The sequence below is a fragment of the Chenopodium album genome, chromosome 17 (genome assembly GCF_948465745.1).
Source record: "Chenopodium album chromosome 17, dcCheAlbu1.1, whole genome shotgun sequence".
In the NCBI taxonomy this organism is placed as follows: Eukaryota; Viridiplantae; Streptophyta; class Magnoliopsida; order Caryophyllales; family Amaranthaceae; genus Chenopodium; species Chenopodium album.
This window is the reverse complement of record NC_137850.1, coordinates 4945680-4970502: the sequence shown is the minus strand read 5'-3', so window position 1 is coordinate 4970502 and position 24823 is coordinate 4945680. Positions and strand designations below refer to the sequence as shown.

Genomic DNA, 24823 nt, shown 5'->3' with positions numbered 1-24823 from the left:
AGAGCAACACCCTTGGTATGCAGATTATGCAAATTATTTGGTGGGTGATACTCTACCTCCTGACTTGTCCTACCAACAGAAAAAGAAGTTCCTTTATGATGTTAAACATTATTTTGGGATGATCCTTTTTTGTTTCGTGAGTGTGCAGATGGATTATTTCGCAGTTGTGTTCCCGAAAGGGAAGTTCACGGTATTCTCACTAGTTGCCACAACTCACCTTATGGAGGACATCATGGTCCCACCAAAACGGTGGCCCACATTAATGAGTCAGGTTTTAATGGCCCACTATGTTTAAGGATGCTAACACTTTTGTGCAGGCTTGTGACTCTTGTCAAAGTACTGGCACATCTCGCGGTGGCATGAGATGCCTCAAACTGGAATATTAGAAGTTGAAATTTTTGATGTATGGGGTGTTGATTACATGGGACCGTTCCCTTCTTCAAGAGGGAATCGTTATATTCTTGTCGCCGTTGATTATGTATCTAAGTGGGTTGAAGCCATTGCCACTCCTACCAATGATGCCAAGGTGGTCCAAAGCTTTTTAAGAAAACCATCTTTCTAAGATTTGGAGTGCCTAGAGCTATAATCAGTGATGGAGGATCTCACTTTCATGAGCGGAAGTTAGACACCCTCCTCAAAAAGTATGGTGTATACCATAGGACAGGTTTAGCCTACCATCCCCAAACGAGTGGCCAAGTTAAAGTTTTCAACCATGAGATCAAGGCCATTCTAGAGAAAGTGGTAGCAAAGTCAAGGAAAGATTGGAGTGATAAGTTGGATGACACTCTTTGGGCGTACAGAACTGCATTTAAGACTCCGATTGGTACTATTCCCTATAGACTTGTGTATGGTAAAGCATGTCACCTCCCGGTGGAATTGGAATACAAGGCATATTGGGATATTAAGGAGCTCAATTTGGACGGTAAGCTAGCGGGAGAAAAGAGGCTACTTCAACTTAATCAACTAGATGAGTTTAGGTTGACGGCCTATGATAGTGCACGTGTCTACAAGGAGAAGACCAAGAGATGGCACGACAAGATGATCCTTCTGAGAGAAATCAAAGAGGGTCGGGTCCTTTCACTGTTAAAATGGCAAATAAGTTTGGTTCTGTGGATTTAATCGATGAACATGGTAGTGAGTTCAACGTAAATGGCCAAAGACTTAAAATATACCATGAATGGGTACGATTGGTGCGGTTGAATTACTTCACCTAATCGATTCTAGTTCATCTTGAGAGACATGTGTTAAGAGGGTCGTGCGGGACCTAGATAAACCAGCGCTTTATGGGAGGTAACCTGTATTTTCTTTTTTTTTTTAGTTTAGTTTTCTTTCTTTCTTTTTCTAGTGTGAGGAGAGATGAGGGAATTTAATGAGTTTTATGAGTTTTTGTACAGGTTTGGAGGAAAAGAGTTAGCCAAATTTGGAGAAAAGAAAAGGAAAAAAATCGGACTCTAGTGCTGTAGCGCACCCGACCGGGTGTGAGAAGAGAGTTCTAAAAAGGAAGAAAATCGCCCGACCGGGCGCGAGAGCAAGGTGGAAAATTCAACAATTTTCGCCCAACTGGGCGCGAGACTTGACGAGTACGGACCAAATTGCTCGCCTGACCTGGCGAGGCTCCGCCCGACCGGGCACCAGAAATGGAATTTTTAAAAGGGGTGGCTCGCCCGATCGGACGAGCTGGCGCCCGACCGGGCGCGAGAGGATCAAAAATTTGGAAATTTAGATCGCCCGACCGGGCGCGTCTCACCCGGCTCCCCCTTTCTTCTTCTTTCTTCTTCCTTCTTCCTTCTTCCTTCTTCTTTCTTTCCTCTTTATTTTTCTTTCCTTCATTCTTTCTCTCTCTAAAACCTTAAAACCTCTACCTTCTCTCTAAGATCTCCTCTCCAATTCTTACCCAAATCCAAAATTTTTTACATATTCTTTCTGCTCTCTTTATCCTCTACATTTCTACACCAATTTTACCCAATTTCAAATAAAATTTTTACAAACCCATATTAGAAAATAGCGTCAAATAGGCCAAAAACACAAGGGGGGGGGGGGCGTGGTTCAAACTCAAACCAAGGCTATGACCCAGAATTGCAACTTCCTCAGTGGCCGAGCATCCGAATAACAACGGAAACCCAACGGGAACGGCTCATCAAGCTCTATGAGTGTGAGGTAATACCTTCTCAATGGTAACACCGCCCTACTCTTGAGGCTTTAGGATTGTATGATCATGTTAGGAGATTCATGAATGACATATGAATGAGAAAATTCGTTGACATGCATTATCCTACCTTTCGTGAATTAACATGCGAATTTCTATCCTCTTTGGATGTTGTTAATAGTAAAAATGGTCCTAATTTGTATTTTAGGTTGAATAATAGAAATATTAGTTTAACTTATATCGAATTTTGTAAATTGTTTGATTTGGAATCTGAACACCCCCACTATTGGCATGAACAATATAAAATGGAAGATATCTATCGTGTTCTAACTTATTTGCCGGCCCCTAACTCCCAACATGCTAGTGTCCAGCCTATTCACCACTCCGTCCCTAAAATCTGGCAAAGATTTTCGGGCGCATGTTTTTTTAGGTCGGTATGAGCCCCATAATGCCCAAACCAACGAACTAGCAATCATAGGACACTATGTGTTTGAGTACGGTAAATTGAACATAGGTAGATACATTATCCACCACTTGGCTAGACATGCCACCGCTAGTACTACCACTAGGACCCCTATCCGATTAGGATGCCTTATAACTAGAATAGCGGTTAAGAAAGCCGGGTTCAGTAAAGCTAGGATTCAGGGTTTCACAAAATGTGGGGGGGGGGGGGGGACACTTATTTTACCAGTAGACATCTTCATAGTTTGGATTGGATAGAGTTGGATTGCCAACAAATTCCCCATTGGTGTGTTAGGGCAGGATCGGAGCCTCCTTTGCGTATCTTTCCCCTCCCTAACCCCGATTTGACCGCTTTTCCTCCTAGGCAGGAGTCTTACACCTATGATGCTTTAGTTGCCCATGCCCAGGGGCGAGTACCACCACCCCAGCCTGAGCCCATGGTGGTGCCATCACCACCTCATATGCTTCCACCTCCCCCTAGGAAAGATTCCGAGACCGTTTGGGATTTACAGAGCATAGGACAGGCCCTAGGCCGTATTGAGGGGTCTTATGGGGAGATTAAACAGATGGTTGGTTCTATAAACCAACGGTTGGGCTACATTGAGAGAAACCAAGGTAGGGCTTTATACCCCATGTTTGATGATTATGCTCGTCGGGGTGCTATTCCCGACAATGTTCTCTACCCCGACTGGCTTCAGGCACCACCTCAGGGATACGTCGATCCCACCTCCCATGACATTTACACAGACTATTCGGCCTTTCATGGATATGGTCAAGACATTCCTTTTGGGGGCCTCCAGGGAGGACTTATAACCCTAACTATTTTGGTGGTAGTTCATCTGGTGGTGCAGGTGGTAGCGGCGGATGATTTGGATTCATGGATGATGATGCTGAGGATTAGATTAGCCATGCTGGGCTAGTTCCCGAGCCAATGAGGACATTGTCTGATCTTGGCTTGGGGGAGATTTTTGGATGTTGGTATCTTTCTTCTTCTCTCTCTCTTATTTTTGGTGTGTTTTAGTATAGTTTTATTGCTTTCTAGTATAGTTTTTATTGCTTAGAAAAAATGAAAAAATACAAAAAAATTGAAAAAAAAACCAAAAATACGTTCCAATGAATTGTAAATCATGCTTCCCTATGCCCCATACTTAAAAATTGTTTTGATTCTTGGTATATCATGATGAACATTGTGGATAGGTTAGCCATGATTTGATATTTGGTTGCTTGAATGCCCTAACATGCGTCAATTTTGCCCAATTGCTTGTGAATATAGTGCTTGACTAGTTGATTTGGTTAGAAATTGTGTGTTAGTTCCTGGTAAGTCAATGAATTTGAGTATTGGTTTGCAACTTTGAGTAATGTTTGTATGGCTTAATATTATGCACATTGAGGAGAACAAAGGCACATTACAAGCCGATTTTGCCCCATTGGTTACTAGTCCCAAGCTTGGCTTGGGGGAGCTATTAGTGAGTGAGGTGAGGGAGTTTGTGGTGTGCTTATTGTTTGCACAATTTGGGTGGTTATGAGAAGTTGTTTTGTTCTTGATTGTATTTTGTTTTTGATGGTTTTGAAAGTTGAATTTCTTGAAAAAAATAAAGCATGATAGTAAAAATAAAAAGAAGTTCAAAGAAAAAAAAAAGTGAAAAAATAAGGAACTTCAAAAGAAAAAAAAGAAAAGAGAAAAAAAAAGAGCAAAAAGAAAAAATTGTTGAGTGTTCAAATGTTCTAAAAGAGGGTTGATCAAAAGAAAAAATGAGTTTCAATGAAAAAAAATCAAGTCTAAAAGTTAAAGTTTGTTTATTCACTCAAATTCTACATTGTTATATTTTTATGAGTGAAATTGTAAGTGTTGGGAATTATTGTTATGATTGAAGTTATATTTGGTGAATTTTTGGTGAGTATGTTTGATCCGTTCCATTTATGTCACCTTTAGGCTATGTTTTCTTTATATTTCTATGCTCCTTTGTAGTCATTTATGTCGTGTTTTTAGAGAATAATGTTCGATTCACGTGTTTTTGTGTTAGTTTAGAGAAATGCATGCTTTTAATGGTTTTCTTATCATTTTATTCATTTCTCGGCTATTTCTCTTGCTTCTCCGTTTCTTTGTCTTGTTTTGTAGGTACGTCGCGGGCTATATGCATGGGAATTGAAAATAGCACCCACTAGGATCAATATGCACTTTTCGGAATTGAATTTGAGTTTGAAACAAAGGAAAACGAAGGATTGCAAAGTATCAAATAGGACCTTTGTGCATTGTTTTAGTCATATCTCAAGTTCTACAGATCGGATTAGGGTGATTCAAGTTGGGTTGGAAACTAGACTTGAAGAGCTTTCCAATGATAGGTCGAACGCCTTCATACGATTCATAGATCGGAAGTTACAGCCTTCTGAAGTTGGCCCAAGAAAACTGCCGCGGGCGCGGGCTACAGTACCCGCGGGCGCGGGGTTGCTGCTGCTCCAAAACTGTCGTATTTGGGCAGTAAGCACCCGCGGTTGTCCCGAGGGCTCCCCGAGGGCGCGGGCGCGGGCTTGGGCCGCGGGCGCGGCTATCGGGGTGTCCGTTCCCCTCCGCGGGCGCGGCCGATTTCTCCGCGGGCGCGGGTTTCCGGGTCTTTTACGATTTTTAAGCTTCTTTTCTCCTTTTGTTTATATAGTTTTTGGTTTCCTTTATTCTTCATTCATGTAATTCTTTAGTTTTAGAATAGTTTTCTCTCTCTTAGGTTGAGAGCTTCACTCTCTAGATTAGGCTAGTTTAGGAGTAGTTTTAGAGAGAGAAAGTGAAGAATTTCAATGGTGATTGAGAGATTGAAGATGCAAGTGTGACAATTGTGTTGGAGATCTTCTTAATTATCAATGAGCATTTCTAAACTCTATCTCATTCAATTGCTTTGTTTAATTTGATGTTTGTTTGGTTTGATTTTGATATTTGATGTTTGATTAGAGTAATTGTTCTTGATATTTTGTTGATTCTTGTTCTCTATAGTAAATAGTAGTTTTGATCATGTTTCTTGAGTAGTTTACTTGCTAGGGTTTGGGTAAACATGTGTGATTGATGGATTGAGATTGATTTGGGAATTTGAGTAGTTCTTGTGTTGTGATTAAATTGATTCATAGAGGTTTGCATGTTGCATAAGTTTGATTGGAGTAGCTAACCATGATTGCTAGCATTGATTGCATGATTGAATTGATTGATATCGATTTGATCATAACTAGTTAAGTATTTGATTATGTTTCTTCATATTGTTTAGCACTAGAGAAATCTATGTTAGAGAGTGTGAGGATGATTAGTTGAATGCCCCTAATTGCTCCTACTATTTGTCTTTGCATTGCTTGGATTGCTTGACTCCCTAATTAGCTTGGTTATCATGAATGCATGTTGATCCCCACTCCCTAGTGTTTCATTTGTTTGCTTCTTGATTTAGGAAGTAGAATAGTGTCACCTTTCACCTTAGACTTCGACCTAGCTTAGGCGTTAATTAGAAATACTTGAACATAACCGTTCCTAGTGGTTCGACCCTTGACTTACCTCTATACTTGTATTTAGAAAGTTGAGTGATTATAAATTTGTTTGACCGTAGGGGGGATTAGTTCAACAACCTAGTTTTCCCCACGTCAATGTTGGAGTTGTTTGGTCATTATTTATTTTTGACCTTGGGTTTTATTAGGATTTGGCTCCCTTAAGCATGGCTTTACTCTCACATTTTCCCAAATTTATCCTACCTTTTACCTTAGCCTTACATTACAAGCTTTAAAGACCTTCCGACCTTTGTGCATAGAGTTGTGTGAATGTGAAATTAGTTGTTTATCAATGCGAAGAATGATTTGATGTATTTTGAGTCGACTAGGTTGAGTGCTTGTCTTTTTAAACACATGAGAGTGTGAGTTGGGAGGGCATTGTTCACATATAAAGGGGTTGGGATGGAGGAGCGATCGAGTACATCTTTTACTCGCCACATAAATGAGAGTTGAGTGTGTGAGCACTAGTCTTGAATTCTATATGCTCTTGTGGTTTGCTCTGCTTGACAATTGTTAGGGAGGATGAGTGATTAGATGGATGAGATTGGTTGATGTTGAAGCATGTTTGGTAGATTTGCTTTGAATTAGTTGTTCTTGATTTTGATTATTTGGGGTGAGGCATGTTTTATTTATTCATTGATGATCTATTTGCTTAGGGACAAGCAAAGGTTTGGCTTGGGGGAGTTTGATATGTCTATATTGTATAGTGATTTATCCCTGTCCCTTGGTCTTCATTAGTAGTGTTTATGGCTCTTTAGAGCCACTTTTATTACTAATTTGTGTTTTCTAGTGTCTTCGTAGTTTTGGATGAGTTTTGTAGGAAATTGCACACTTGGAGCATTTTCCCGGATTTATTAGAGTAATTACGAGCATTGGAAGACCACGACCACCTTTCGTAGCCCAAGGTCGGTTGGAGTCATCAAAACGGTGATTAAGGGCTTGATATAGGAGAAGCCGAGGCATTGGACCGAGTTTTAAAGCCCCAAAGAGGAAATCCGGATTGGGCTAAAGAATTAGGAGCCCGATCAAGAGTCCAAGTAGCCTCGCCCGTCCGGATAGGAGCTCGCTCGAAGGCGCGCCCGGCCGGGCGGGGCGGAAGAAGGAATGGGCAGCTCTTCGCCCTAACTCGCGCCCGGCCGGGTACGAGAGAAGCTTCGTGAAACAAAAAGGCGGGCCCGGCCAGGCGGTGCTTCGCCAGACCGGGCGCATGTCTTGGAGGAGTGTTTCCGACGATTTTTTTACTTAGTTTCTAATTCGGATTTTTAGGAGTTTTGTATAAATACATTTTAGTAGCTTTTGATACATTTACCTCTCTTTCATTAGTTTAATCTTCTCTTAAGCTTAAACTTTTCTCTTGTTTTCTCTCTCTCTACAACTTTGTTCCTTAATTCAACTAATTATTTCGGTTAACTTTGGTAACGATTTCTTCTCTATTATTTTCAGTAATTAATTTCTTTAATTCATCATGTATTGTTTATTTGCTTTGATTAGTTTAGATTTAATTATGTGTGAGTAGTTTTCTTTCTAGGGTTTGTGGGGATCCATAAATAATATGAAGGGGTAATTTATTATTGTTGATTATCAATGCTTGATTAATTTCCTATTGATTGACTTAATGCCATGCAATTAGATTAGGCCTGGTTTAATTGTATGAGTTATGCACTATTGATTCGATATTCGAGAGATGAGAATTGATGTTTAGGCTTAGTTTCAATAAGCAGACTAATTTATAAATGGTTAAGTAGAGATTTGAGAGATGAGATTTGATACCGGTAAATTAACTCTGTGACTATAATACGTAGCGAAAGACCTTTATAATCTGGTTACTTGATGCATTGATGATTGATTATTATGTTTTACCCTGGAATATTATTTATTGGTGAACCTATACCCTAGGCTTTTATTTATTGATTTCTCCCTACTTTTATATCTCCCTTAGTTTATTTCATCATATCTATAATTTAGATTATATTAATTAATTAGGAATAGGAGGACTTGTTTCCCTGTGGATCGACCCTTCTTCCCTATCTGCATAGTTAGAGGAACTTAGGAATTATTTTTTGACTAGGTGATACGGCTTTCTCCTGTCACTCCTCCTTATGGTTGGTTAGCTCTTAACACAGATGGAGTGGCAAAAGGCGCACCTGGGTCAGTTGGTGGTGGAGGTATCCTCCGTGACTGCACAGGGAAAATGAGATATGCTTTCTCAATGAACTTGGGTGCTTGCACGGCATTCATGGCAGAGCTTCGAGCTATGGAGTATGGGATAGAATTAGAAGATCGTATGGGAGTTGTGATGTTACAAGTGCAGCTAGATAATCAAGCAGTGGTATTGGCTATGAATAACACTGTAATACCCCGTATTTTTATACGTATTTTCCTAATTAATTAATTAATTATTATTTTCTAAAAAGGGTATTTTAGTAATTTAACTTACTATTTAAATCTTGGAGCCAAAACGATATTTGAATTTTGGCGCCAAAAGTATTTTAAAAAAAAATTATTATTTTGGATAAGATTTATTATCCATTTATCCTATTTTAAAAACCGGATTATTTATATGTTTTGGATATTTTAATTAAGGCAAAAGCTATATTTTATTATTATTTTAATAAGTTCGAAAATCCCATTTATTTGGCTAATAAATTTCGGATTTTCCTAAGAGAAAATCTGATTTTATTAGTTAAATTATTTGGTGAATATTTGGTATTTTATTATTTAATTATTTATTACAATAAATATTATTTACACAATTATTTTAATTCCTTAAAACTAGCAAAATAATTTCCTAAAGTACTAAATAGGAGGGCCGGAAATATGAGCTTAGGAAAGCTCAAAAATTTCGGCCATCCCATGTACATTTTGGGAAAAATATTTTGGTAATTTGTATTTTTAATTATCTCCTTAAAATCTCCTATTTTCCTTAATTCTAATTCTCCATCTTTTTAATATCCAATCATTATATTTCCTTTCCATTCATTCTTCTTAATTATTCCCCAAGTAATTCCAATTTCCTTAATATTTTTCATGACATACATACCTTCCATATTCAATTATACACAATCTCTTCAATATTAAAACTTTCCTTAAATCTTTACTCACTTCTCCAAGTAATCCCTTAAACCCTACTTACCATAATTCTTCCCAAATTCTCTTACCATAATTCTTGCATGAGCTAGCCTATAAATACCCCTCCATACCTCTCACATTCTTCACACCAATTCTCTTATTTTCTTCTCCTCTTTTTACACAAATCATCCCATTTATCTTTGAAGCCAATTTTCGGGCACTTCTGGTCAGTTTTTGGGGTATTTCTGTTTCACAGAACATTGTTCCTCTCGAAAAATCCTTGAGGTTAGGCTCAAGAATCACCCAATTCGGAGTTATATCGAAGGAGTTATAGCCTCTACAAGTTCTGCCTATTCTTTCCAACGAAAATCCAATTCTTCACTTTTCCTTGGTTTCTTATCTTTTCTTCTTCTCTTCTCTTATTCAACTATTATTATTATTATTATGGGGGATTTATAAAAAATTATTATGAGTAGTTTAAATTATATAAAATTAGATTTTTAATGATGTTTATGAAAATAATTTAAAAGGTTCATGTACATATAGTTGGGGGTTTTTTTTTTAATTTCATTGTTGTGATTATTTGTTAACCTTATATTAATTAAGGTTATATTTATTTGTAGGGTGTTTTTGATCAAGCTACTTGAGGGTTCTTTTGAAGTGTTCTTTTTGGCTAAGCGAGGATCAAGGTACGTTAGGTGGCTAGATACCTTGAAAGTGATTGGTTTGAATAAGCATGTTTGAATGATTTTGATGATTGAATTAAAATATGGTTTATGAAATAAAAGTATGTTTAAAAGATTGGTTTTAATAATTAAATTGGAGTATTGATTTTTTTATATTATGTTTTGATTAATTAATTTATTATTCATGTTTAAAAAGGATTGGTTTTGAAAGCTTGTTGGATTTATAAAAAAAAAAGGAGTTTGAATTATTATTATTATTAAAGGTTGGAATTATTGGATTTGAAGAGGATTTATTTAATCATTGAATTAAATTTATTATTTATGCTATATAAGCATGTTAGTAATCCCACTATGCGGATTTGGTATTTTGATAAGGCCTTGGACTTTGTATGACCGGGTCTTTCCTCAAGAATAGCCTTGTAACATAAGGAGACTAGCTTGGGGGGTGTGCACACTTGGGATAGGAATTGGTTTAATTGGTTTTAAAATAATTGGAATTGGTTTTATTGATTATTGGGATTTGAATATTGAGAATTGGTTTTGAATTATGAGTTTGGAATTACTGGATTAATTATTGGAACTGATTTCAAAAGCATGTTTGCAAATAAATTGAGTTTAATTATCTTGCACTTACCGTACTTAGCATATTTTGCTAACCCGTATTCCTTATTTGTTTTGGTTCGCCCTGTTTACCGTAATGGTAAGCAGTGTTATTTCAGGTGGAGTGAATAAATTGATGCATTGGAGTCCCGGGATTTGGTTTCACTAAGTTAGGAATCGTGGTCTTTGTATCTATTTTTGAGTACTCATAACATTGGTTTCTATTCATAGTTATTATTAATAAAGGAGAGTTTGAAGTTTCCGCTGCAAAGTATTATTTTGTTAGTAAGTTGAGTAGCCTTGCGTAATCACGCGGCGGTAATACGCCTAAATCTATCTCTACGGTATAATTATACGTATTATACTAGTATTTCCGTAGAGGGAGATTTGGGGGTGTTACAAACACTTATGCTACTAACGAAGGGGAAGGTGTTCACATCATCAGACGTTGCAAGAAGCTGCTAGAAGACCCTAAATGGAGAGTTGAAGTCCATCATATAGACAGAGAAGCGAATCGAGCTGCAGATTGGCTTGCCAATCAAGGTGTTTCCCAAAACAACAAAATAGAGTTGATTCAATTCCCTCCTATAGCTTTAGGACGTATTTTACATGATGATATAGTAAGGGTGGCTTTGCCACGTTTAGTTCCGCCTTAGTCTTTTTTTACGTTTGTTTTTATTTCCCGGGGCTTGGCCTCTCGTTTGCATAAAAAAAACAAAAAAATATATCCCTAAAAATGTCGATCTACATATATACTCTCATTTTTATGCATGCGAATCATTTGTTTGACCTTTTTTTTTCCTTTTTTTTTTCTTAACCACATGCACGTAGTAGCCTTTTGGAATTTTTTATTTTTTTTTTATTTTTTTTTTATTTTTTTTTTTATACTTGTTCGTACCTAGTACCTTTTAAAAAGTTTGAGATAATTTTTATACACAATGTTTGAATAATTAGATCCTTGTTAGTGGACTCTTACTCTTTTATTCAACACTTAGAAAATAGTGTGCGGATAATTCTACCCCTAAAATTTTGTTTTTATATTTTCCCTTGTTAATGTTACCAACAACTAAATTTGTGACATACAATCAAATTTAAAAAGATTCTCGGACATAGTTAACTATTCGCGACCCTAGTAAGGTGAAAATTACAAAACTTAACTATCTTAGGGGGCAAAAAATTTGAATAATGTGAACGTAATTAATTTTATATACTTTGCCAGCTTTTCTCTTTTTTTTTTCCTTTTTTTTTTTTGGGCAAGTCTTTGTCAGTTTATCTTATTTGTCTTTGGTTGATTACTAAAAAAAATACAACATGGTCCATGAATAACATAGGTCACTTTTCATTTGGCGTTTTTTTTTTCTCTTATTTGCCAAAAATGTCCTACATTTTCAACTTTTCGTATTTTTGTTCTCCTTTCTTTTTAAACTTAACTAGCTTTTCTATGCACGCGATGCGTATGTCAAACAATATTTAAAAAATTAACATCATTAGTTTTATACAACTACCTAAATAGCTAAACTTAATGAGTTACAAAAAGTCCAATTGAATTAAAATATCAAAAAGACCATTTTTTTAAATGTAAAAATTATAAACAATTTTGTTTGCGAAAAAACATATGATGAATTAGGTGACAAACATAGCATGGTTTACATAAAGGCTACGGTATCGTGGACTCGTGGTTGATGGAGGGGATGCCGGGATGGTTGATGGAGTTTCTTGATGACCATGGAAGTGTTTTTCCCATGAACATAAAAAAATAACTATAGTTAATTAAAAGATGGAGTTTCTCGATGATCATGGAGTTTCTCGAAAAAGCATATGCTTGTAGCGTATGTGTATTTATGGGTGATTTACAAAACTTTGTCATTTTGAAACTTTATTACACTTTTGCATTAGAATGAAATAAACTTAATTACTAAAGTACCTTCCTTGTAGGATCAAATACAATTATTTGATTTTTTTTTTTTTAAAAAAAAATGCAGTGCCAAATCGCTACTAAAGAGCTTGTTTGACATTATTTACTAATTTTCTGATTTTTTGAAAACAAAAACAAAAACCTAGAGAAAATGGTATTTTTGCTTTTCAGTTGTCACTTTTAAAAACTAGCATGATTTTAAATAGTTTGACCAACTCTAGATTCAGTATACGACATATATCATATGATTTTTGAAACTAAAAAATAGAATGCCACAGCGATACCAAACGAAATAGCGGTTTTACCTCTCAAGATAGTGGATACATCTACTAAACTCACTAAAATTAGTATAATGTATTTACTAAGTATAATTGCTTTGTAGGATAGTGATTTTCTCTAACTAAAATGAAAAATATAAAATAAATTTATTCCTATTCTATGTGGACAGCAGATTTGTAAATAAGTATTAATACATAGCCAACGGTAAATAAGTTTTAAACGAACCATACTTATGTAAATCGTTATTTTTTATACCCATCAAATTAGTGTGAGTGAAACAAATGGATATATAGCAAGGTTTTACAGGATTTGATTAGGTAAAGTAGGTTAGGCTCGTGCTATGCATGATTTATCAAAATGAAAAATTTAGCAATTTCGCATAAGAAGAGAAGATCAAACAACTCTACTACAATTGATATTTCCCTTGTGATGAATAATTGGAATAAAATATTAATCGAATAAATTACAACAAAATAGAAATAGATTTGGAAAGCAGATGGAAAAAAAAAAATTAGATCCGAATAATTGAATAGATTTAAGCTATAATAGAGGTAAAATTTCGGTGCAGCAAACAATATGATTCAATACTCGAATTATTATTATTATTATTATTATTATTATTATTATTATCATTATTATCATTATTATTATTATTTTATTATTTTTATTTTTATTTTATTATTATTATTATTATTATTATTATTATTATTATTATTATATCTCAAAAACAAAAGTCATACAACCTACAATAAATTAGTGGGAAGCCGAAAAACAATCTGGGCCCCCACTCCTCTAGCTATCGCAAAGCCTACCCTAGTGAATATATGAGCTGTAGCACGAGCACCAATGTCTTGCGTCGTCGAGAACCTCTGAATCCACTTCAGGAACGCAACAACCTCCTTCTCTAATTCCCCAAGCGAGGAAAAGGAGAAGGGAATGAAACCATATCCAATCGCCAGACAACGAGCTTCATACTTAACCCGCTTCCGATGAGCCGCATCAGCCATAACTCGTCCCGGAACAAAATCAGATAGCCCTGTCTGTGTCAAAGGAGAAGACCCTGTGAAGTCGACACATACATCACGACCACGATCCCATGAATAACGTAACACATCGGCAGGTCTAAGGGCCCCGTCATTCCCTCCAGACAATCCTATGTCAACCTCCTTTCTTGCTGAAATCCCAGATCTGTAGCAAATATCAACAAAAGTATCTCGAACAACATTGTGCCGATGTTTAATACCTACAATACCAACACATGACACCGCATGGTCGCCGAATACATCCCCCGTAAAAACCCGAGAGCAAGCAGAGCACGGTGTCGAGACAGAGAACAATGGAACACCCATCCGATAACACAGCACACATCGGTATGTCTTAGCGTTCATCGTTTGACCCAATCCAGAAATAGGGACCGCCTGAAGCCAAGCAGAGGTGTGATCACCCTGCTGCGACTTCCACAATGTCGACTGTCGAGGAGACAAAGAAAAGGTGGATTCTGCAGAAGCGGTAACCTTTGTGAAATATATATCTGCCAATTTCTTCACGAGTTTCGGGGCAGCGACCTCACAAGGATTACCTAAAATGTCAGACTCAAACGTTGCAGTAAACAGACTCAACGCATCCTCAAAGGCCTAACCAAGACCAACAATACTAGTATGACGCAGAAGCTGCGTTTGCAACCCAGTAGACTGCAACCGAGAAGCAAGAAAAGCATAATGACGAACATCACCTGCGGAATAAACACCAAGCCCTCCAAACGCAAATGGTAAGGTGGCAAGTCGCCACTGCCAATCACCAAACCCGGGCCTCGAAGAAGTAACAATACGCTCCAAGGAAAATCGAAGAGCCTCGTCGAAAATGCGCTGAGCCGCCTCGAAAGCACCTGGAGGACAAGTACGCAAGGCAAAGTAGAGCTTAGAAACTCTAGTACATGCCCTAAGTAACAACAGCTCACACTGAGGATCATACAGCATAACAACCTTATCCATAAGCGCAATGGTCTTGGTCACCCTCTACATCACAAGCTCGCCACTAAACCTGAAATCAGAACTAACGGGACCACCAAGCAGCTTAACACCATGCAATGGTCGAGCAATAGAAGGGGGAAAACCACCCACAAGCTTGCTTCAAGGGTCTTATGTAGGCCAGAAAACTTCAGATTTTTCCACATTGAGATGCAACCCAAAACGAGGTCCTTCCTCCAAAATCAACTGTAAAACCTTCCCTACCACTAAAGTGTCTCCAATAATAGTGTCGTCATCCAAATACCACGCTTGAAGACATACCTCAAAAGCATATCTAATTTTGCACACAAGAGGTTGTAAAACAAAAGAAAAAAGAAGAGGACCAAGGGGATCACCCTGCTGCACCCCCTGAGATGACCATAAGGTGTGGTCCCCATAATACAATCTGGCTGGATTAGAGTAGCAGAATTCAACCCACCGCGAAATACCCGGACATCGACGACGGACTTCACGTAACATGACCGCACGATCAACTAGATTGAAGGCATTTCGAAAATCCACCAACAACATAGAAAGACCAACGTCAGAACCACGATCCTCAATCAACCGATTCACAGCATGAAGAATAGCCTCACCCCGTGAAGAAACCCCAACGCCAAATTGAAAACCATCAAAGTATCTGCCCAAAGACTGGCCAACCATAACAGCACCGATCTTCGAAACCAAACGACGCCAAACGATACCAACAGCTATAGGACGTATACCACCAACGGGCTTAATAAGTGGTGTGAGAGGAGCACTAGCAATATACTCTCCTAGTTCCATAGGACATCTGCTAGCAAGAAAGATATTAACCACCCCGGAAATAGAGGCAACCATCTCATCTGAGACAGCCACAGCAGCACCACTCAAGTAATCCATAAGGTGTTGAGCACGTAAACCGTCCCTACCACATGAAGTACCACACGGAAAACTCTTAATCTGATCCAAAACAACAGCAGAAGTAACAACGAGATGAAGTTGATCAACAGGTATATCAGTAGGCAAGGATGGAGCTGGAAAAGAAGGGTGTTTTGATTGTAAAACTGTAAGAGTGGCCTCGTTATACGGAGCAACCACCAAAGAAGAAAGAACCCGGACTGCAGATGTGTAATGGCCATCACAAATCTTCCTATGACATTGCTTGATATTACGCTCATCCAAATCAAGGTCCTCATCATCAACCACCGACAAAGTAGGAGAATCCTCTGCCAAAATTTCCCTTACAAGCTGCTCACAACCACCTGGTGAACTCCAAGAGCATATAGCACGAGAAATACTCTCCTCTTGATGTCGACGCTTTACGGAAGACCTAGACTCACGACTACTCCGAGGGCGAAAGGCTTTAAGGGTGCAAAGAGGTAACACCAATAACGAGACCCAACTAGAAATGTCATCAGACTTAGAGATCACTTTATCAAGAGCACCTTTCAAAACCCGAGAAAACCCCAAACGACAATTGGGAGGGATAGACTTCACAGTGCGAAACCCCTTTGAGAACAAACAATTAAGGAGAGCCACATCAAAACCACAGAACTGATCTCGCGCAAAACCATTCACATGTCCAATATGAGCCGGAGAAGAGGGAGCTTGTGGCTTGGAGAAATTATAAAGCACAAAACGAACAATACCATCTCCTTCATCAGGAGGTGACACATCCTCACCCCTACCATGATGACACTTAGAACGAACCGTGTGCGTTTTGAAGCAAACTCCACAAAACCAAATCCCCATACGCCTAAAAGTAACCTCTGACTCAGTATAAACAGCCAAGTTAGAAGTAAGAGAATGTCGGGTTATATCTCGCGCACCGATACAACAATGACGATCACTATTATTATTATTATTATTATTATTATTATTATTATTATTATTATTATTATTATTATTATTATACTCCAAATTTAAAGAGAAATTCAATGTATTGTATTAGTCCATAATTTATAGTAAAAGAGTCAATATTTAACCTCAAAAAAAAGGGAAAAAAAAATAAAGGAAGTCAGGCGGGAAAAAAAGAAGGAAAAGTTGACACGTGTATAGCTTAGGAGGAAAGACGATGTCAGCGATTGTTACATTAGTATTAGTTATAGATTATTGGGTGGATTAGCACCGTGCGTTGCATGGTGGTGATAAGTAAATTTTTTTTCATATTTTTATATCTTTTGTTGATAACTTTTTAAAATAACTTGCTCATTTATTTTTTTAAATAAAAAGTTTGCTATATATATATATATATATATATATATATATATATATATATATATATATATATATATATATATATATATATATATATATATATATATATATATAAAACATGTGCATAGTCATTTTTAAATTGTTATTATCTAATACTACATCATAATATTTACTATGTTATTGAAAATATGCAAAAATGATGGTTAGACAAAATATATTTAATGTTGTATTATCTATTGAGCTTAAACGTTTAGAATATAAGCTAAATGAATGAAGTACTCATATAATCAGCAATCAATATCCATATATATTACATATTACTTCATATGTAAATAAAAGGAAAGGAAAGGGAAAAAAATAAAAGGAAAGGAAAAAAAAAATAATTAAAATAAAAGGAAGTAGAATGGAAGAGAAAGTCAAGTTTCATACCTACTAAACCCCCGTTCACTTCACCTTATTTTTGCTGAACTGAAATTATTTTTATTGCACTAAATTTAATTTTGCTGAACTTAAATTATTGTTACCGAACTGAAATTAATCATACTGAACTAAAATTAATTATATTGAAGTGAAATTATTTTTGCTGAAGTGAAATTATTTTTATCGAATTTCTATCAAATTTCTTCTTTAAACTTATTGATTTTTACTGAACTAAAATTAATTTTACAGAATTGAACTCATTGTTACTGAACAAAAATTATTTTTATTGAACTGAACTGAAATTTGTTTCAGAAATATGATAGAAAATCAGTAAAAATAATTTCATTTCAGCAAAAATAATTTCAATTCAGTAAGATTAAATTTAGTTCAGTAAAAATAATTTAAGTTTAGCAAAAATAATTCCAATTCAGAAAAAATAATTTCAGTTTAGTTCCGCAAAAATAAGGTGAAGTGAACGGGGCCTTAGTATAAGTTTATAGATTTCCAAACAAAAATACCTAATCTAAGTAATTATGGAAAAATCTAATATAATATGCTGATTTCCAATTAGAACTAGCAAAATATGACTCAAGCAACTCGAAAATATTATACTCTGTATAATGAATAACAAATTTGTCAAACTTATTAAAATCATAATTAAAAAACGGACCACAAAAAAGTGGAAACACTGCCTTTTTCTTGCTTTTTGTTTGGTTTTTTATTTTCAAATTTACTAAAAACTGAAAACAAAAAATGATGCAAACAAGCCCTATACTTAGATTTTAGGATTCGTAACTTGAAGATAACCAAACCTAAAAAAACCAAAAACTAAACCAGAATCGAAACCGACCCTTTCAATGACCAAATTAATCAATCAGTATTGTTATTTATCACTTTCGTCAACATTATGGAGACAAGGGTACAGAAGTACAAAGCGGATCATTGAATTTGGAATTCCTACCATTTAGGTACATGATTTATTTCATCAAAATATTTTTCATCTTGCCGTCCTTTTCATAGAAGTGTGCATTCATTTAAATTCTACAATTTTCAAAGGATTTGTTGCATAGTTTAAGAAAGAAAAAGTAACCCTTTTTGATAAGAATTTCAAAATGTACTTTGATTGAAAAAATTGTCTCCTTTCGGCATTTGACTTGACTTCAATCGAAAACGTCGGCTATTTTATGAATGAATGCCACTTTTGGATCGATTTGAATAAGATTAATTCCTCACGGTTATGATTTTATGAAGAATGCCACTTATAGCTTGACTTGGTTTGAATAAGATTAATTCACGTACATTTATATTTTTATTGAAATTAAATTATTTATACTAATTACTGAATTAAAGTTGTTTTGAATGATTCTCCATAATATTTATTTTTTGACATTATTGATATTTTTGTTTATCTGAAGTTATTTTTATAAAATTAAAATTATTTTTTATTGTATTTTTTAGGTGAAGTAAATGGGGCATACTCTACGCACAAATTTTGTATAATTACTTTTTACTTTGGTGACTAGGAAAGCAAGCAAATGATGTTCTTACCAACAAATTTTTTACTTGGTATGATAAATTTTCCATTTGAAAAATTTGCGAGAAAGGTCCTTTTAAGTGGTCAACCTTGTGAAAAAAGCCCTTTCATAAAAAAAGGTGGCATGAAAGGTCCTTATATCCCATTTGGGTTATGGGGAGGGACCGTTGACCAAACTCCGATGTTGACTAGAATTTTTCCGGCCAAATAAAGTCGTGACCACTTTAGTTACTTTTTTTTTTCCTTTTCTCCTCTTTTTCCCTCGATTTCACCCTTTTCCCCCTTATGAAACCATAATTTCAAACCCAAAGTAATCACAAATCTTAAAATGAATTAAATCATATCCCCTTAAATTGATATACAGAGTAGTTTAAAAAAAAAGGGTTACTACGAAAATCTTTCTTGCACAAAAGCTAATCCTAAAACAGTATAATATGTCCAAAAAAACATTGAAGAAAAAAGTACACTGTACAAAATCTACCTTGAAAAAAAACTCAATACAAAATCTACTTCCACTAGTTGAAAGCTACTCCTATAGTCCTATCCTATTCATATATCAGTATATCTTACAAATCAACTAATATGGTCAACACTTATTTTGTAATCGTATTATCCTACTCAATAGAAAATTCTGGATCCATCACTGCATACTAAGGTATTACCTGATGTCTACATAAAAAAGTTGATCAAACAAGCAGCAAATAAATCTTAACGTGCACAATTATATTGATTATAGAAATATTGAAAATTAAATTTGAGAGTATGGTAATGAAGACAATAAGCAGTAAATAACTCTTTTTTTTTCATAACTCAACTTTATTTCTTTCTTAAACTTTGAAGTTCCCCGGAAATGCAGGGGTGTACCAATATACATATATACGAAGTAGTTTTTAAAATGAAGTTTTTTTTTTTTTTTTTTTTTTTTGTAAGTCTTTAATTCGATAGGAAGGTAGGTATGGTATTGCTTTTCTGGCTTTTCGAGTTTGTTAAACAATGTCGTTCTTCAATCATGAAGATGCTGATTGAATAAAGGATCAGCAGCCAGGACCTAGTTTGCTTGATTCTTTTACATAAAGATGAAGTTATATAAATCACAAAAAGCTTTAACTTTGTCAACATAAAGTAAACTTTTGCTAATAGCATGGCTGCTTACAAAAAGTATGGTTTTTGCAAGAAAATCATTAGCATCAGTCATCTGCCCTATCATCTAATTAGTCAGCTAATTAAGAATTTAAGACGTACTCTTAATATAGCCGAAAGCAGATAGTAATTTAATGTAAAGATCTCCACCTAATTGCTTTATATGCAAATGAATTTGTGAGCCCTACTATTAGAATATGCCCAATTTCATTTATCAACCATATATATTACATTGATTAAGTTCATTTTAATGTTGTACACTAATTTATGCAATATGTTCACTAATTTATCTTAAAATTCTGTACTTTGGCCTACAAAGATAGTTTGGCCCAATTCTATAGGCCCGCCCACTTATCTTTTTTTTTTTTTTTTTTTTTTTTTTTTTTTTTTTTTTTTCTCTCCTAACTGACATGAATGTATACTCGATTTTGTCGAAATAATCTAACATGTTAGGTGCCTAACATGCCATGAACTGACAAGTGAAATACTAACCCGATCAAAGGCATATTCATGACTTTGCTTTTGCTCATGTAGTCTTGTTAATTAGTTGATGACTTCATACCCTCTTATTTTTTCTGAAGCTGTATTGTCAATGACATGGTAAATTATGCAAAGACATATATCATGAACTTGTCTCATAATAAATAATCTTCGTCAACTTGCCATGATTATATTTTAGAATGTACATAAATTTGTGAGTTGACTTAATTAGCTACTGAGCTATCCTGGTAGGTGTACTACTAGTGACTAATTTAGCTCCAACTATCATCTAAAGATATCTAATGAAATTATTTGTGCCTCATTCTATGCCAAAAGTAATTAAATAATGATTAAGTAAATAAATTGATTATGTTGATGCAATAATTTCTCTCTTATGAGTTTTATCCAATTGTTCTAAACAAAATTTTCATGATCCCAACTATATTCATCATGGCCAAGATCTTGTTCAAATTAAACGAATTACATATTGATTTAAGATCTAATTACCCTGATCTTCTTAAGTTTAATGCGAGCAGGCGGTAAACAAAATTAGCCTTTTTTTTGTTTTTGTTTTAAGTGTTTAGAGAGCCACAAGGGCGGGTGATGAGAATCGATTCCAGAATCTTCTGAAATCGGGAAGGAAGCTCTAACCATTTGAACTATCCCTAACTCTCAAATCCGCCTTATTATCATTACATTGTTCTCATGTGTGATGCGTGACATTTACAATTTAACCTTAACATTGTTGGAATATACTTGTGATATGTGGATTCATAGAAGTAAGTTAAACTAATCCCTGGAATTCGCAACAGGAATCTGTCAGCGAAATCAACGGCGAAATCAAACAAAAGATCTGACATATGAATCAAATAACAATATGTATTTCAAAGATCAAGAATTAGAGTATGCAATATAAAACAGAAATGGCTGTCAGAGTTTAAATTACTTTAATCACAGTAAGATTTAGCAAAAAGAAATATACTTTGTGCTTCAAATGGCATCCGAGGTGAATGCGAAACAAGCACAGAAGTTTAACGATGTAACACAAACATGCCTCCAATCTTAATACGCTATACCCCCAACAACGGGAGGAAAAATCCGTGATCGGATAAAAAATAAGGGCTAATGAACAAGTACTAGTTAATTAATTCCCAAGCAACCGCGCGATTGGGAGTAAAATTTGTGTATGAATTTTTTATGATTATGCTTGAATTTCAAACCTTGAACACTTGATGGATCCCATGCAGAGATCGATTTCGATGAAGTTTTCTTCGTTCATTTCGTTTAGCATCTCCATCCAATTTTGCTGTCTGAAATGTGATTTAATTGAGCAGTCTGATGACCATTTCTGATGCTGAAATCCATACCATGATGGCTCTTGTGATCTCTTTGAGTCGACATAGTGGCCTGTTGGAAGCGCGATTTCAATTAGACTCTCTTCGTCTGAGATTGACCCGTCTGAATAGTTTGTGCTGTGACTCAGATTTTCTCTGAACATAGAATCGTTTTCTGAATCCTCACTTGAAGTTGTGTGATCAACACTTTCACTGTCAGACAGCAGTATTTCTGGTGACCTGTGGTTTTCATTCTGCTGTCTTTTGTGCTTTGACACTTCCTCTTCTTCAAATCTAGCAACATTTTCCTGTATTGTTTCATGACTTTTACTCTCAGCTTCTTCTTCTTCCTCTTCTTGCAATGACTCATTCAACGGGCTATCTGTCTGTTGATGACTTGATTCGGAAACAACCTCAGTGGAACGCGTACATGACTGTTCTCTTCGTGTTGATTTCTGCTCGTATGACTTTAACCGACAAAGAATTACAGGACATAGAATAAGAGCTGACGATGTAAGGAAGATAGTAAGAAACCCGAACCCTAGAGATTGAGAACAGACAAATAAACATCCAAGGGCAGCAAGCCAAGGAAGTGGATTTCTGACTAAACATGAACAACTTCCCATTTCTTCTTCTTTGAATAGAACTACGCAATTTGTTTAACAAGGGAATCACTCTATTGGATTGATGTAGTTTTGGATCTAAAAATATGATAAACAAACTGATGTCTGGCTACGACGAAACAACGAAATGTTTAGTCCAAGAACAAGCAACAATACAACCAAAAACACTCGAGTTTAAGCTCTTTGGGAGTTGGATAGTTTCTTCAATGATATCAAGTGGTTTTCCTATTTGATCCTAAGAACTGATTGCTAAAGATAGAAATATGTTCGACACGAAAATGAACATTATATCCGAAAAGAGAAAATCAAAATCAGTATCATATATGAAGAGAGAAAAAGAGACCCTTTGAACTCACTATCAGAAAGTACTTAAAGAATAAACTACGCTATAAATTCAGAGTAAATAACAGAGGATTCTCTCTTGAAAAACCCATAAACTGGTTTTTTAGGTACCTAGTTTTTATAGCATTTAAAAGAGATATAACTTTGAAGTAAGAGAAACCATGTGAAGTCTTCTGAGCTTACCACATGGCACTTTTCCCTCCAACTTGCATTTTAAATCAACTCTTGACACACCAAAATTAGTAGTTTAGTACTATTACTAATTATATAAACTAAGCTACTTTCTGTTTTTCTCAGAAATTTCCCTACTTCAAACTTCTGCTGTCAACACCGAAACCATCCCCTTTGATCTTCTTTTGCTTGATTAACAATGTTTCTCTGGCTCTTTGGAAGTCCGAGGGAACGGTTCGAGCTCTCGGATGATCTATTGAGCGTTTACACTCAACTATAGAGGCACAGAACAAATGTAAAAATATGACTAGTTTTATTAGCTTGATTAGTGTTGCTTTGTTTACTAAATGGATCTTGTTAAGCTAAATTCGGATCGCGGTAATCTGTAGAGAAGATCAAGAGGGACCAGGAAGGGTGATTTGTTGCAAGATTAGGCCATGCTTGCTTGTATATTTAGTCCTATAATGATGGCTTTTAAGCATGCTTTAGCATTTGGACCATCAATTTGTCTGCGGGAAAGTTAACCCCGCTATCTATTGTCTCATACTCAAATCATACTAAAGTGGGGTTATTTAAATTGCTCGTGTAGTCTGTAACTGTTACGATTTTTCTTGGAGTAAATCTTTTTTTAGAGGGAAGAGTAAATCTTGTTCATTGTACATTTGTACATTTGTTGTATTATTATATACTCCATAGAAGATAATTAAAGAAAAGTATATAGAGATTTTGTCCAACATTGAAATTCTTTTACTACTTCCCAAAATGGTATAGGGAAAAGTCATATGTGATACATCACAATCTTTTACTTCCTCTGTTTTTTCAATTTGCATCGTAGACAAATGACATAGCCAATAAAGATGAGAGATGGATGATTTACATATTTCCACACATAATAAACTTTAGATATTTTTTTGTAAAATTTATCAAGACTAAGCAAACATTTACGTCATTAGCTCAAAATAAGCCAACCTTTTGATTAACCAAAAATAAGTTGACTTTTAATACATATTTTCTTTAAATAGGTCAAATGACCTAAAACCTACCAAACAAGTTACTTTTATGAAAATAATTTATTTAATTTTTAGTTTTTAAAAAGCCCATCCCCCAAAATCTATGTTACTCCTAGAATACCTTGCACGGTACTCCAACTTAATAAAATTTGTGTTATTTTTGATGTAAACTTCTTATTATTTTAATTTATATACATGTTATTTTGAAATAAGTACATGTTATTTTATTCTTTTATACTGCTTTTTTTATACATGTTGAAGTTAATAAGTAAATAACATACTGTTTTAGCAAAATTACACATGATTTAAACGAAATAACATAAAGTTTAGGTAAAATAACTCAATCATGATTGCTATGGAGTACATGATCCAGGAGTATATAATCCTTGCCACCACACGCACCTCCTTCACCCCAACCTCCGTCGCACAAACCTTCCCCACATTCTCTTTCTTTCTCTCCCCTCCCACCATCATCCCTCATATCCTTCACTTCTTGGTCATTTCGACGCCAGCTGACCCCTTTCTTTGCATCCTGTCTTATTTATGCCCTTTGTTGGGCGAAAACCCATCTGTATGCCGCTAGACCCACCTCAAATCCCCACCATAACCCCCTAAATATCACGCAAAACCAGTGCCTGACCTTCGAAACCCACTCTTGACCACCGAAAACCCAACCCACACCCCGAATCAACCAACTTAAAAAGCTAGATAGAAAGAGGCGGTTGTGGGAGGGGGAGAGAGAGAAAGGGGCCGATGGTGGGTGAAGGGATATCGGCAGCGGCCGGCGAGGGGTGGGGGTTGTTCTACTGTGAGGGGATGGGTATTCCGTATTTTGAAAAAAATTTATTATAAAAAAGTTAATTAAACAATTGATTTTGATTAAAATTTTAA

The 24823-nt window shown here is 35.7% G+C and overlaps 1 protein-coding gene across 1 annotated transcript; it reads right to left on the bottom strand.

Annotated features, from left to right (window-relative positions):
* Positions 1 to 21365: 21365 nt before the first annotated feature.
* Positions 21366 to 23373, bottom strand: LOC145587466 (uncharacterized). The gene has a single exon (XM_081644201.1). The coding sequence runs from the start codon at positions 22410 to 22412 to the stop codon at positions 21654 to 21656; it is 759 nt and encodes a 252-aa protein (XP_081500327.1). The 5' UTR covers positions 22413 to 23373; the 3' UTR covers positions 21366 to 21653.
* Between the last annotated feature and the right edge of the window lie 1450 nt (positions 23374 to 24823).

Bases quoted from the DNA above. Each gene is read 5' to 3' on its own strand.
- LOC145587466 (XM_081644201.1), bottom strand. From the start codon at position 22,412: ATGGGAAGTTGTTCATGTTTAGTCAGAAATCCACTTCCTTGGCTTGCT.